Source organism: Oncorhynchus mykiss, chromosome 9 (genome assembly GCF_057628025.1).
Source record: "Oncorhynchus mykiss isolate SJ-2025 chromosome 9, ASM5762802v1, whole genome shotgun sequence".
Classification (NCBI taxonomy): domain Eukaryota; kingdom Metazoa; phylum Chordata; class Actinopteri; order Salmoniformes; family Salmonidae; genus Oncorhynchus; species Oncorhynchus mykiss.
This window is the reverse complement of record NC_143030.1, coordinates 57,580,132-57,595,510: the sequence shown is the minus strand read 5'-3', so window position 1 is coordinate 57,595,510 and position 15,379 is coordinate 57,580,132. Positions and strand designations below refer to the sequence as shown.

General features: G+C 41.7%; 1 protein-coding gene across 2 annotated transcripts in view; it reads left to right on the top strand.

Moving 5' to 3' along the window:
• The first annotated feature begins 568 nt into the window (after positions 1-568).
• tmco4 (transmembrane and coiled-coil domains 4) overlaps positions 569-15,379 on the top strand; it is a 39,975-nt gene continuing 25,164 nt past the window's right edge. For both annotated transcript variants that reach the window (XM_090184683.1, XM_021616201.3), the window contains exons 1-13: positions 569-1,067; positions 1,609-1,759; positions 1,929-2,103; positions 2,322-2,349; positions 2,456-2,585; positions 2,968-3,065; positions 4,802-4,945; positions 5,116-5,235; positions 5,583-5,747; positions 6,454-6,590; positions 10,767-10,851; positions 11,131-11,248; positions 11,538-11,655. In XM_090184683.1, the coding sequence (XP_090040809.1) occupies positions 1,016-1,067; positions 1,609-1,759; positions 1,929-2,103; positions 2,322-2,349; positions 2,456-2,585; positions 2,968-3,065; positions 4,802-4,945; positions 5,116-5,235; positions 5,583-5,747; positions 6,454-6,590; positions 10,767-10,851; positions 11,131-11,248; positions 11,538-11,655 (1,521 nt within the window). In that variant the 5' untranslated portion in view covers positions 569-1,015. The remainder of the gene's footprint in view (positions 1,068-1,608; positions 1,760-1,928; positions 2,104-2,321; positions 2,350-2,455; positions 2,586-2,967; positions 3,066-4,801; positions 4,946-5,115; positions 5,236-5,582; positions 5,748-6,453; positions 6,591-10,766; positions 10,852-11,130; positions 11,249-11,537; positions 11,656-15,379) is intronic.

Here is a 15,379-nt window from a genome sequence, read left to right as displayed (position 1 = left end):
CATACGTTGGCTCTCCATTGAACCTGCGGTTTCATGCATTTTGGACCAGTGGGAGGAGCTTAGGCTGCAGTTCGCAGTCACCAAGTCCAGTGAACACTGCTACATGGCTGAGGTTTTATACTCCATGTACAGTGATCCTCAAAACATATTGGATCTGACTTTTTTGACGTCAGTGCTGGGTGAGGTACAGTTGGCCATCAAGGCTTTTGAGAGAGAGCAAGTAGATCCTCTTAAGCTACTTGACAGCTTGGTTAGCCTGATCATGTCTGTGAGCAGCAGGGTGCTGAATCCACTGGCAAATGTTGATGTACTCAAAGGGCCAATAGATGGATACATCAGTCCCAAACAGTACCATGGTTACCTTTTTGAGTCAAAGGCAGCTGAGCTCCACCTTGTGCCTAAGGATTAAAACAATGTCTGAAAGTGGTGTGTAGCCTTCACCATATCCCTCACTAATGAGTTGAGGGTGAGACTGCCAGACAACATCGAAGCACTGCAGTACATGTCTGTTTTTAATGTGGAGGAAACTCTAAAGCACAATAAGAGCCCTGGAGAAATATAAAAAATAGCCAAGTTCCTTGGCTACTCCCCTGCAGAGATAGACAAGATTGTCCATTAATGGCGTGCCATCCATTTTAGTAAATGGAATGAGACAAAAACACACGAGGCTTGTTGGCAACACTGAAAGTATGCAGTTTATTAGGCTACAGATGAAAAGTTATGATGCACTTCACAGTATGGTGAAAGTGCACGTTGATGAGCTTGATGCTCCTTTCCAATAAATATTGAGGGAACATATAATAATTTCCCCTCATCCATTTACTCTTGCCGAATGAACGAACGAGGTGTTTCAGATCGTTACACGTCTGTACAAGCTGTGTCTCAACGTTACAATTTTGAACACGACCTTGCTTGGACGCGTCAGCTCTTTGGTCAAGTTGCAAAAAGTTCATTGAACTTTCAACCACAAGTAGATAATAACAACCTAGCTGAGCCATCATGCTAACAAAGTGAAATGGAGGAGGAAAGATCAAAACAACACTGTTTTAATCCAGTGTTGACTCAAGGTAATCGATCATGTTTTGCATTTATAAAGAAACATCTACGTGTCAAAGTGGGGTTGTCTAGCTAGTTAACTTAAACCAGCTAACGTTAGCTAGCTAACTTAACGTTACATAGCTAACGTTAGCTATCTATCCGCCAGCTGTTTCGAATAGTGAGTGCACATTAGCTAGATAACTTGTATCATAGTCCCCAGTTTATTTGGATAGATAGCTAACTAGAACAAGTAACTTATTTTTGTTGTCTAACTAGTTAGCGAACGTACTCATTTGAGGCAGTGTATGGAAGGAGGTAGCTAGCTAGCAAGTTGCTAAATATTTTTGGGGGGACTTATTTTTGCCTGGGTTCAGTGAGTTTCTCCGTGATGCAGGAGAATATTTTTTTTTCATGTAGCTAGCTAGCACATTTTTGTATATTTGTTGTTACCTTTCACTGACTGTTCTAGTGCAGCATCGTTGAAAATGTCAGATGTATCAAACCTTTATCAAGATATGATACATTTTGTTCTTGTGTAATAGCAGTAACGTTATCTGTCAATATCTAAAGATCCAGGGGGGGAGAAGCCCGGTCGAGAAAGGCCGGATGAACCGATCTCTGTGGCAGTGATTGGCAGGCAGCTGACTGAACCAGGGCGCTTTGCCTACGCTGGGCTCTGTGGGGTCTCCTTGGGCCAGCTGTTTCCTGGACCTGAGAACAGGTACTGTACTGCAAGGGTTACCAAACTGTTTCACACGGGCCCTTTTCAGCATTGGGGAACAATGCAGAGATGGTTGTCCTTCTGTAAGGTTATTTTAATGCATTTGTTGATATGAATATGAACGTCTTGCTGGCTTTGCCTAATCTTTTGTCCTCTAATCATTGTACAGGTGTTTCCGGGAGCTGTACCTGGAGGGGCTGGTGCAATGGCTGGGTCTGGACGAGTCGGTGATGCCCGTCATGGGGGCCTTTCTGGCAGGCCTGGGATTCGAGGGCAGCGACACCTTCCTCTCTATCCTTCAGGCAGAGCCACTACTGTCTGCAGGTGCCACTCCCATCACACAGGTGGGTTCGGTCACTGCCCTGCACATATCTAATCAAATGCTGGAATGATTCATCAGTGTATTGGTGATATGACCATGCTCTCTCTTTCTTTTTTGCACAAGTGACCTGCATGTAACTTATGTTTGTGGCCCAGCACTTCAAAACAAAGTAAGCTTTGGGCATACTGACACTTCTAAGATCATTCACAAGTTCCTTGTGTCATTCTCTCTCACTCACAGGACCTTGTGTCTTTTTCTGTCAAAGATGGTAAGTAGCTTACATTAATTAGTAGTGTTGGCCTTCATCATAACTGGAAAGTTCATAAAGTACTAACAATGTCTCTGAATGTGACCAAGACATACTTTGTCCACAGGCCTGTATGACTCCAGATCACGAGTCCTAATTCGCCATGTCAGCTGTCTACTGCGAGTGTCCCCTCCGCAATTGGAGGAGTTTGAGGCGACGCTGGGCGAACGACTGAGAGAGGGAGTGGTGGAGACCGCGTAAGTGAGGGAGAGAAGAATGAATTAAAACAAATTTCCCTCGTCATGAAGATGTTTAACTAGATAAAATGTTTAACCATGTATGCGGCAGTGTGATTTTTGCATGGGTAATTACATTCAGTGTACTCTCTTTTATGTGTCATTGCTTTGCCTCAGGACTGACTACAACAGTAAGTTTGTTTATCCTTTATGGTCTACTTGGTTTGGCTTTTAGTATGGAATGACCCTGTGGTGAAACATGTAACCATAAACTGTAGTACTTCCTTCACATTGTAAACATTGTCTTTGAGAAGCCTATATGAATGCACCAATACATATATTGTTTATAGACATTATGTATCTCACTGTATATTCAGATTGTCTTCTTTCTTTTATCTCTCAGAGAGGAGTCATCTCGGCGACAGACAAAAGAGAGAGGACGCAAATTACGACGCTACCTTCTCATTGGCCTGGCCACTGTGGGCGGAGGAGCTGTGATTGGTCAGTGCTTTTACTTGGGCCAATTTCTAGTATGAGAGGCAACATTGAGAAATTCCCCCAAAAATGTATTACTCACTCATTGGAAAATTCTGCCATTATTTAATGTACAGTTGAAGTCAGAAGTTTACATACACTTATGTTGGAGTCATTAAAACTAGTTTTTCAACAACTCCACAAATTTCTTGTTAACAAACTACAGTTTTGTCAAGTTGGTTAGGACATCTACTTTGTACATGACACAAGTAATTTTTCCAACAATTGTTCACAGACAGATTATTTCACTTATAATTCACTGTATCACAATTCCAGTGGGTCAGAAGTTTACATATACTAAGTTGACTGTGCCTTTAAACAGCTTGGAAAATTCCAGAAAATGATGTCATGGCTTTAGAAGCTTCTGATAGGATAATTGACATCATTTGAGTCAATTGGAGGTGTACTTGTGGATGTACTTCAAGGCCTACCTTCAAACTCAGTGCCTCTTTGCTTGACATCATGGGAAAATCAAAAGAAATCAGCTAAGACCTCAGAAACAAAATTGTAGACCTCCACAAGTCTGGTTCATCCTTGGTAGCAATTTCCAAACGCCTGTAGGTATCACGTTCATCTGTACAAATAATAGTACGCAAGTATAAACACCACGCAGCCGCCATACCGTTCAGGAAGGAGACACATTCCGTCTCCTAGAGATGAACGTACTTTGGTGCGAAAAGTGCAAATCAATCCCAGAACAACAGCAAAGGACCTTGTGAAGATGCTGGAGGAAACGGGTAACGAAGTATCTAAATCCACAGTAAAACGAGTCCTATATTGACATAACCTGAAAGGCCGCTCAGCAAGGAAGAAGCCACTGCTCCAAAAACGCCATAAAAAAGCCAGACTACGATTTTCAACTGCACATAGGGACAAAGATCGTACTTTTTGGAGAAATGTCCTCTGGTCTGATGAAACAAATATAACTGTTTGGCTGTAATGACCATCTTTATGTTTGGAGAGAAAGGGGGAGGCTTGCAAACCGAAGAACACCATCCCAACCGTGAAGCATGGGGGTGGCAGTATCATGTTGTGTGGGTGCTTTGCTGCTGGAGGGACTGATGCACTTCACAAAATAGATGGCATCACGAGGAGGTAAAATTATGTGAATATATTGAAGCAACATCTCAAGACATCAGTTAAGTTAACCAAGTTAAAGCTTGGTTGCAAATGGGTCTTCCAAATGGACAATGACCCCAAGCATACTTCCAAAGTTGTCAAAATGGTTTAAGGAGAACAAAGTCAAGATATTGGAGTGGCCATCACAAAGCCCTGACCTCAATCCTATAGAAAATTTGTGGGCAGAACTAAAAAAGTGTGTGTGAGCAAGGAGGCAAATCCTACTCAGTTACAGCAGCTCTGTCAGGAGGAATTGGCCAAAATTCACCCAACTTACAGTGGGAAGCTTGTGGAAGGCTACACAAAATGTTTGACCCACGTTAAACAATTTAAAGGCAATACACTCAATTAGTATTTGGTAGCATGTAAACTTCTGACCCACTGGGAATGTGATAAAAGAAATAAAAGCTGAAATAAATCATTCTCTACTATTATTCTGACATTTCACATTCTTAAAATAAGGTGGTAATCCTAACTGACCTAAGACCGGGGATTTTTACTAGGATTAAATGTCAGGAATTGTGAAAAATTGAGTTTAAATGTATTTGGCTAAAGTGTATTTAAACTTTCTACTTTAACTGTAGGTGTGACGGGCGGGTTGGCGGCGCCACTGGTGGCGGCGGGGGCATCGGCCGTACTAGGGGCAGGAGGGGCGGCTGTTCTGGGCTCAGCCACTGGCATCGCCATCATGGCCTCCCTGTTTGGAGCAGCAGGGGCTGGCTTAACTGGTGAGATCACTGGTAGATGAAGGGACTTTGGCAGTGTATGAAGATAGTTGGTCTTGTTTTTTTTTGGTGATAGTTTGTCTACTTTTTACATTTTTTGTTTGAGATCAGAATGTCTTTCCTTTGATCATTTACCTTATTTTCTCACTCGCTCTTTCTCTGTCTCTCGCTAGGCTATAAGATGAATAAGCGGGTGGGAGCAATAGAGGAGTTTGAGTTTCTGCCACTGAGCTCAGGGAAGCACCTACACCTGACTGTGGCTGTGACCGGCTGGCTGTGCACTGGAAAATACAGTGAGCAAGCATAACCTCTCACCAGTCTCACTTTAGAATTTACCATCAATAATACTAACATCAAACTGTGTCCACATACACTGACTGCCACTTAACTACCAAGGTCATCTACTGTACATACTTTACAAACCCATGGAGGCAAAATGTAGGAGAATCTTGACGGAACAGAAAGTTGCAATGTTATTCATAACACCATATGATATCGGTAGCAAATTGAAAAAATGCAACTGATTTAGATTTTCCGTATCGGTGTCTATCACTATTACAACTAATAGTTTCATGGGCCGCACACTTACCGGTATCCACTTTGCTGAACTCCCACTTCCTGTCCCCTCTCCCACCCTCAGGTTCTTTCCAGGCTCCTTGGTGCAGTCTGGGTGCGTGCGGGGAGCAGTACTGTCTGGTGTGGGAGTCTCGTTTCCTTCGGGACCTGGGTTCCACCATGGCTGCTCTTCTCGATGGCCTGGTCAGCATGGTGGCCCAGGAGGCCCTCAAGTATACCGTACTGTCAGGTAGGTAATCACACCACGCCTCCCCATCAAAACATGCCTCACCCCTGGCTAGTTGTTTTAAAAACAATGTAGAGTGGAATTCCACTGAATTGTACAAATTTGTATTTATTTAATTAGACAGATATTGCATTGAAATGAGAGGGAAGACATAGGGATACATTCAGAGAAGCTGGTTGAACAGACGATACCTTAGGTTGATCTTGTCAAGGGGAGGCATATTTTTATGGGTTACAATATCTTGTGCTGAAAATGCTATCAATAGGGATGACACGTCGTGATGCGGAGGCTTGTCTGGTAGAACGTCGGCAACAGCTGTTAGAAAGAAGCCTGAGGGTTCCTTTGATATTTGTGTGGGTGGAAATAAGGGGCCATGTGAGTTTATATGCAAGCAATGTGACTGAATTAAATGAGCCTTTGTTTGGTTGAATAGGATTTTGTAGTAGGCTACACCATTGAGAATTCTTTCCGGTTTCACCCAGGAGTTCAACAACCAACTTTGAACATGCCCCTCACTCAATTAATCCTGCACTGTAGAAACAAAGTCTAAATACATTTTTGTTTAAAGTAAAACTTTTCCATGAACATAGCAAGTTTGATTGTTGAATTCCAACCAGCATCCTAAATTGAGTGTTGTCCTCCAGTCTCATAGATAGCCTAGTAACCCTCCACTACTGAGAAGCTCTTTCCCCTACTTGTCCCTGTCTAGGTATTGTGACTGCTCTTACGTGGCCTGCCTCTCTGCTTGCGGTGGCCAGTGTTATAGACAATCCCTGGTCTGTGTGTCTTAGTCGCTCAGCCGAGGTGGGAAAACACCTCGCTCAGGTGCTGAGGAGTAGGCATCAGGTACGCTTCTCACTACTGACAACAGCTGCCACCACACACCAGCATGACCGCTCAGTAGGATTCAATCCCGTTGAAACAGGGATCTCTTGTTAATTACATAAGTAAATACATTTAAGGATGGATGAAATATAGATTTACAGTGCCCTCTAATTATTGGGACAGTGAAGCATTTTTTTCTTCTTTTGGCTCTATACTTCAAAGGTTTGGATATGAAATCAAATAATGACTGAGGTTAAAGTGCAGGCTGTCACCTTTAATTTGAGGGTCTTTACACCCATTATGGGTGAACTGTTTCGATATTACAGCACTTTTTGTACATAGTCCCCCCCAGTGGAGCAAACGTATTGGGACAAATTCACTTGTGTATCATTATTCACGATTCATTCAGGATTATCTGTAATCATGGTAGCATCTATAGTGGGGCAAAAAAGTATTGAGTCAGTGACCAATTGTGCAAGTTCTTCCACTTAAAAAGATGAGAGGCCTGTACATTTCATCATAGGTACACTTCAACTATGACAGACAAAATGAGAAAAGAAAATCCAGAAAATCACATTGTAGGATTTTTAATGAATTTATTTGCAAATTATGGTGGAAAATAAGTATTTGGTCGATAACAAAAGTTTATCTCAATACTTTGTTATATACCCTTTGTTGGCAATGACAGAGGTCAAACGTTTTCTGTAAGTCTTCACAAGATTTTCACACACTGTTGCTGGTATTTTGGCCCATTCCTCCATGCAGATCTCCTCTAGAGCAGTGCTGTTTTGGGGCTGTTGCTGGGCAACACAGACTTTCAACTCCCTCCAAAGATTTTCTATGGGGTTGAGATCTGGAGACTGGCTAGGCCACTCCAGAACCTTGAAATGCTTCTTACGAAGCCACTCCTTCGTTCCCCGGGTGGTGTGTTTGGGATCATTGTCATGCTGAAAGACCCAGCCACGTTTCATCTTCAATGCCCTTGCTGATAGGAGGCTTTCACTCAAAATCTCACGATACATGGCCCCATTCATTCTTTCCTTTACACGGATCAGTTGTCCTGGTCCCTTTGCAGAAAAACAGCCCCAAAGCATGATGTTTCCACCCCCATGCTTCACAGTAGGTATGGTGTTCTTTGGATGCAACTCAGCATTCTTTGTCCTCCAAACACGACGAGTTGAGTTTTTACCAAAATGTTCTATTTTGGTTTCATCTGACCATATGACATTCTCCCAATCTTCTTCTGGATCATCCAAATGCTCTCTAGCAAACTTCAGATGGGCCTGGACATGTACTGGCTTAAGCAGGGGGACACGTCTGGCACTGCAGGATTTGAGTCCCTGGCGGCGTAGTGTGTTACTGATGGTAGGCTTTGTTACTTTGGTCCCAGCTCTCTGCAGGTCATTCACTAGGTCCCCCCGTGTGGTTCTGGGATTTTTGCTCATCGTTCTTGTGATCATTTTGACCCCACGGGGTGAGATCTTGCGTGGAGCCCCAGATCGAGGGAGATTATCAGTGGTCTTGTATGTCTTCCATTTCCTAATAATTGCTCCCACAGTTGATTTCTTCAAACCAAGCTGCTTACCTATTGCAGATTCAGTCTTCCCAGCCTGGTGCAGGTCTACAATTTTGTTTCTGGTGTCCTTTGACAGCTCTTTGGTCTTGGCCATAGTGGAGTTTGGAGTGTGATTGTTTGAGGTTGTGGACAGGTGTCTTTTATACTGATAACAAGTTCAAACAGGTGCCATTAATACAGGTAACGAGTGGAGGACAGAGGAGCCTCTTAAAGAAGAAGTTACAGGTCTGTGAGAGCCAGAAATCTTGCTTGTTTGTAGGTGACCAAATACTTATTTTCCACCATAATTTGCAAATAAATTCATTAAAAATCCTACAATATGATTTTCTGGATTTCTTTCCTCATTTTGTCTGTCATATTTGAAGTGTACCTATGATGAAAATTACAGGCCTCTCTCAGCTTTTTAAGTGGGAGAACTTGCACAATTGGTGGATGACTAAATACTTTTTTGCCCCACTGTACATTAATGTAGAAGTGTTTAGAAACATATTCTATTCTTATTTAAAATAAAAGTGACTCCAAAATGGCACAGTACATTATTTACCATTAATTTCTGTTGGGCACAAAATCATCTGAAACAACCAAAACAAAGAGTCACAGGCTTGATGTAGTCGTTGCATGCTATGAATATGGGAACATATACTTTTTACTACACAAGTGCATTTGTACCAATACTTTCTGATGTACAAAACTGCTGTAATTTCTAAATCCTTCACCTGATATGGATGACAATACCCTAAAATTAAAGCTGACAGTCTGCACTTTAACCTTATAGTCATTGTTTGATTTCAAATCCTAACTTTTGGAGTATAGAGCCAAAAAGAAAAAATGCTTCACTGTCCAAATAATTACGGAGACACTGTAGCTGTAATTGGGGCTTGGCGATACATCAAATTAATAAAAATGATGTGAGACGTATTTGAAATATCTTGATATCGCAATAATGGAGTTTTATTTAATTTTTGTATGAGCGTTAATGTCCACTTGTTCTCATGTCTATTTGTCTCGTCTCCTTCACTTCTTCTGCTGTGACTGTGCACCTTCACATTTACACACACACCAAGCCCCTGCCACTCATAACAACAAAGAAGAGAGATCACTTCTTCCTCTCTGACAAACGGTTTCAACTTGCTATTTGCAATTGAGGTTTGGTCCAACAGAATAGGTCACATGGACACCGAAAGATATTGAGACATGATTTTACTTTAAAAGAACTTAACCTTTCTAACAATGCCCTTTTTCTGTCTCAACTCTTCAAATTGCACTCAGAACAGACACTACTAAAACAGAAGCATCAATTAACATTGGTTCTGGAAAATGAATGCGCAGTTTGAACAAAGTGGACAGGCTAGCATGCTGTTCAAACAGTTGGAGATGGACAGAGGGGTGTGTTCATAACAGTTCAGCTGTTCTACCTTGTTAGCTAGCAAGCAGTGTGCATTAGTCTCCTGAGTGGCACAGCGGTCTAAGGCACTGCATCTCAGCGCAAGAGGCGTCACTACAGTACCTGGTTCGAATTCAGGCTGTATCACCTCTGGCCGTGATTGGGAGTCCCACAGGGTGGTGCACAATTGGCCCAGCGTCGTCTGGGGTAGGCCGTCATTGTAAATAAAATAACAATTCTTAACTGACTTGCCTAGTTAAATAAAGGTATTTTTCAGGGAGATCTGCTATTGGCTCCTTGATTTGTCGCTAGATTATGTTTTTCCGTGACGGCGTCACAGCACCAATTTGCCTTGCTGCGGTCCCCGACGTAGATTTTCACCCCCATCCCTTGTGCTTCTACACCTGTGTGTGCGAAGTTGCTGTGACTTCTGTTGCACAGACAGCTTCTCCTGCTCTCATTTGTGGCAGAAGTGGGAAAAGTTGTTGAATACTTTTCAAAACCATAGTAACCTTTGGTGTCATAACTCCCTGAAGGCAGCCTGAAAAAGTTATTGAATTTGTTGCTAGAATCTTTTACCAATACAAGTTGCTGTAGGGGTATGAAAACTCGCAAAATATATCGACAACATTGCTAATTTGGTTTAACTTGAAATATAAAGATGAGCTGGCTACTCACAAGCATGTGGGCTTGTGCTTGAGAGATTGTTTGAGACCTGTTATTTTTTTAAATGCCTGCTACAAGAAGTTATTCGTTATTAGTGACTGTGCATTATGCATGGTTCTGGTTAAATTTGAGACAAAACGGGCATTTTCATAGCCAGATCAGTGATTTTTGCAAAAATGCTGGTTTAAACCATTTTAATAAAAATAATTTCATTATTAGTGGGTCTAATGGTTGTGGAAGGATTATTTATCCTAGGTATAATTTCACAAGCACTGAATTCATTAGATTATTGCAGACTGTTTGAAATGCACTGTGTAAAAATATTGTGAAAATCCTGTAAATTAAAATTAAATCCAGATATGATTTTTATGCCATATCGCTGAGCCTTAGCTGTAATTGTCATTGGAGTTTGAACATTCACATTGAAGGTTTTACAATGGACATATCTTTATACAACTAAAGTTAGATTTTATAGATTTTTTGCTGTAGATGTGTTTACAATTATCTGGATTTTGAAAGCCTGTGTCATGATGTTTGTTGTGTCAACAAATCAGCATTGGTGTTTTTAAAGGGAAAGCGTCCTGTCAGTCTCATTGGCTTCAGTCTTGGAGCGAGGGTTATCTACTTCTGCCTTCAGGAACTTGCCAAAGATCAAGGTATAGCAAGCACACTAAACCCTTGCCTGACTTTATACATACTATAGAGTGTAACAGGCCTAACAAACGTCAAATTGTATTGTTGCATTTAACTGATGCCTTCAAAGATTTTGCATAATCATCTAGGTATGCTTTTGATCTATTAATCAAAATATTCATTTTTGTGAGATTTTTGCCAGATACATGTCACCGCTTCCACACACACACACACACAACTGCAATACAGAACTGTTCAAATTAACAATATCTCTTTTTCTATCCTGTTGTACATGGTCTCAGGTTGTGAGGGCGTGGTGGAGGATGTTGTCCTATTGGGTGCCCCAGTAGATGGCACCGCCCAAGCCTGGGAGAGAATGGTCAAGGTGGTCGCTGGGAAGATAGTGAATGGATACTGCAGGTGAGAAAGATATCCCATCTTACCTTTGGGGGTGAGATTGTTGTCTTGGTGACGCAAAATATGTATACAGCAAGTTTTGAATTTGAGCTATTGTCAACAAAAAATATTAATGTATATGACCATTTCGAAATGAGACAAATATAATACATATTTTCATATGCATGCATTCTTTATCTACTAGGAATGGCATAAGTATGCATATAAATGATTTAGTCTCTTCATTGATAAAGAGCACATTCATGATACAAAGGTGCTGTGGTTTTTATTAATTGGTCCATCAACCTGTCAGAGGGGACTGGCTACTGGGATACGTGTACAGGGGTTCGTCGGCACAGCTGTCTGTTGCAGGGCTTCAGCCAATCAGCTTGAATGATCGCCGCATATTCAACGTGGATCTATCTTCTGTGGTGAGTTACACTATTGTTCCTCAATTAGTCATTTCCAAATGAAAAGTGGCAGCTTTTACATGACACTAGGTTTCAGCTTAGTCCATTTATTTTCTATCCAACACAGCATCATTGTGCTTTTGTTATTGCACTGACTGTTGTTGTTTAGCACTGACTGTTGTTGTTTAGCACTGACTGTTGTTGTTTAGCACATCCTGCTTAACAAAATAATTTGCCTGAAGTCACTGACTACCAGCTGTAAGCAGAGGGAGAATTCACACATCACTGTGCAGTACCGACTTGCCTGGTGATTTTTAATTTTTATTTCGCCTTTTTTGAACTTTTCTGGGATATGTGGGACGGTCGCGAACATCCAGTGAAAATGCAGAGCGCCAAATTGAAATAAATTACTATAAAATGTAACTTTCAGGAAATTACACATACAATACACCAAATTAAAGCTACACTTGTTGTGAATCCAGCCAGCATGTCAGATTTCAAAAAGGCTTTACGGCGGAAACATAAAATGCTATTATCTGAGTATAGCACCTCCACAAACAAACACAGACAATCATATTTCAACCCGCCAGGCGTGACACAAAACGTAGAAATAAAGATATATTTCATGCCTTACCTTTGAAGATCTTCCTCTTTTGGCACTCCAATATTTCCCGTAAGCATCACAAATGGTCCTTTTGTTCGATTAATTCCGTTGATATATATCCAAAATGTCCATTTTATTTGGCTCATTTGATTTTGAAAAACACCAGTTCCAAAACGCGCAAAATATCTCAAAAGTTACCTGTAATCTTTTTCCAAACATTTCAAATAACATTCCTGATACAACTTTAGGTATTTTTTTACGTAAATAATAGATTAAATTTAAGACGGGATAAACTGTTTCATACCGGAGAAAAAGAAAGTGGAGCGTGCTGTTCAGGTCGCACACCTCTAACAAAGAGTACACTTCCCTCGAGCTTCATTCTGAACAGTGTTGCTTCTTCTTTTCTCAAAGGAAAAACCTCAACCAATATCTAAAGACGTTTGACATCCAGTGGAAGCGATAGGAACTGCAAGCCTGCCCCTTAGAAATCTGGAATCCCAATGAAAACCCATTGAAAAGAGTGACCTAAAAAAATATAAAAAAATCTGAATGGTTTGTCCTCTGGGTTTCGCCTGCCAAATAAGTTCTGTTATACTCACAGATATCATTCAAACAGTTTTAGAAACTTCAGAGTGTTTTCTATCCAAATGTACTAATAATATACATATCTTAGGTTCTGGGCCTGGGTAGCAGGCAGTTTACTTTGGACACGCATTTCATCCGGGTGTGAAAATACTGCCCCTATCCCAATGAAGTTAGGCCAGTTGAGAACAAGTTCTCATTTACAACTGCGACCTGGCCTAGATGGAGCAAAGCAGTGCGACACAAGCAACACAGTTACACATGGGATAAACAAACGTTCAGTCAAAAACACAATAGAAAAGTCTATATACAGTGTGTGCAAATGTAGTAAGATTAGGGAGGTAAGGCAATAAATAGGCCATAGTGGCGAAATAATTTCAATTTAGCAATTAAACACTGGAGTGATAGATGTGCAGAAGATGAATGTGCAAGTAGAGATACTGGGGTGCAAAGGAACTAAAAAAACTATATGGGGATGAGGTAATTGGGTGGGCTATTTACAGATGGGCTATGTACAGGTGCAATGATCGGTAAGCTGCTCTAACAGCTGATGCTTAAAGTTAGATAGGGAGATTTAAGTCTCCAGCTTCAGTGATTTTTGCAATTTGTTCCAGTCATTGGCAGTAGAGAACTGGAAGGAAAGGCGGCCAAAGGAGGAGTTGGCTTTAGGGGTGACCTGTGAAATATACCTGCTGGAGCACGTGCTACGGGTGGGTGCTGCTATGGTAACCAGTGAACTGATATAATGTGGGGCTTTACCAAGCAAAGACTTACAGATGACCTGGAGCCAGTGGGTTTGGCGACAAATATGAAGTGAGGGCCACCCAACGAGAGCATACAGGTCGCAGTGGTGGATAGTACAGTGGGGCAAAAAAGTATTTATTCAGCCACCAATTGTGCAAGTTCTCCCACTTAAATATTAGAGATAAAAAATCCAGAAAATCACATTGTAGGATTTTTAATGAATTTATTTGCAAATTATGGTGGAAAATAAGTATTTGGTCACCTACAAACAAGCAAGATTTCTGGCTCTCACAGACCTGTAACTTCTTCTTTAAGAGGCTCCTCTGTCCTCCACTCGTTACCTGTATTAATGGCACCTGTTTGAACTTATTATCAGTATAAAAGACACCTGTCCACAACCTCAAACAGTCACACTCCAAACTCCATTTGACAGTGATGAGGGGTGTTCGTTTGACTGCGGACCCATTATGCACGCAGGCAATGAGGCAGTGATCGCTGAGATCCTGGTTGAAGACAGCAGAGGTGTATTTAGAGGGCAAGTTGGTCAGGATGATATCTAAGAGGGTGCCCGTGTTTATGGATTTGGGGTTGTACCTGGTGGGTTCCATGATAATTTGTGTGAGATTGAGGGCATCTAGTTTATATTGTAGGACGGCCGGGGTGTTAAGCATATCCTAGTTTAGGTCAAATAACAGTACAAACTCTGAAGATAAATGGAGGGAAATTAATTCACATATGTTGTCCAGGGCACAGCTGTGGGCTGAGGGGGTCTATAACAAGCGGCAACAGTGAGAGACTTATTTCTGGAAAGGTGGATTTTTAAAAGTAGAAGCTTGAACTGTTTGGGCACAGACCTGGATAGCATGACATAACTCTGCAGGCTGTCTCTGCAGGCTGTTTCTTGGTGGAAAATGTTGTAGTTGGAGATGGAAATTTCCGAATTTTTGGTGGCCTTCGTAAGCCAGGATTCAGACACGGCTAGGACATCGGGGTTGGCGGAGTGTGTTAAAGCAGTGAATAAAACAAACTTAGGGAGGAGACTTCTGATGTTAACATGCATGAAACCAAGGCTTTTGCGTTTACAGAAGTCAACAAATGATAGCGCCTGGGGAATCGGAGTGGAACTAGGGGCTACAGGGCCTGGGTTAACCTCTACATCACCAGAGGAACAGAGGAGGAGTAGGATAAGGGTACGGCTAAAGGCTATAAGAACTGGTCGTTTAGTGCATTGGGGACAGAGGAAAAAAAGGTGCAGATTTCTGGGCATGGTAGAATAGATTCAAGGCATAATGTACAGACAAGGGTATGGTAGAATGTGAGTACAGTGGAGGTAAACCTAGGCGTTGAGTGACGATGAGAGGTTTCGTCTCTAGAGGGACAAGTTAAGCCAGGTGAGGTCTCCGCATGTGTGTGGGGTGGGACGAAAGAGCTATCTAATTCATTTTGAGCGGGACTGAAGGCTCTACAGTGAAATAAAACTGTAAAAACTAGCCAAGACAGCAGTAGACAAGGCATATTGACATTAGAGAGAGGCATAAAGCAATCACAGGTGTTGATCAGGTGTGATCCTTTCATCCTCTAAATGCCCATTGTAGCTTCATGACCTCAATGCCTCCACGGCCTTGGGAATGGAGTTAGAGGCCAAGCTATTGAGATCTGAAAATGTTTACTATTGAGCTGCCGGGAGGCATTGCTTGCGTGAGTTTTTCAGCAGACTGAAGGTTGAGAAGACTTCTAGCTATACAATGGCTGTATTCAATAGTACATTTCAGTTGGTGTCAGGCAACCTTGTACTTTCTCTTGTTTTCCAATACT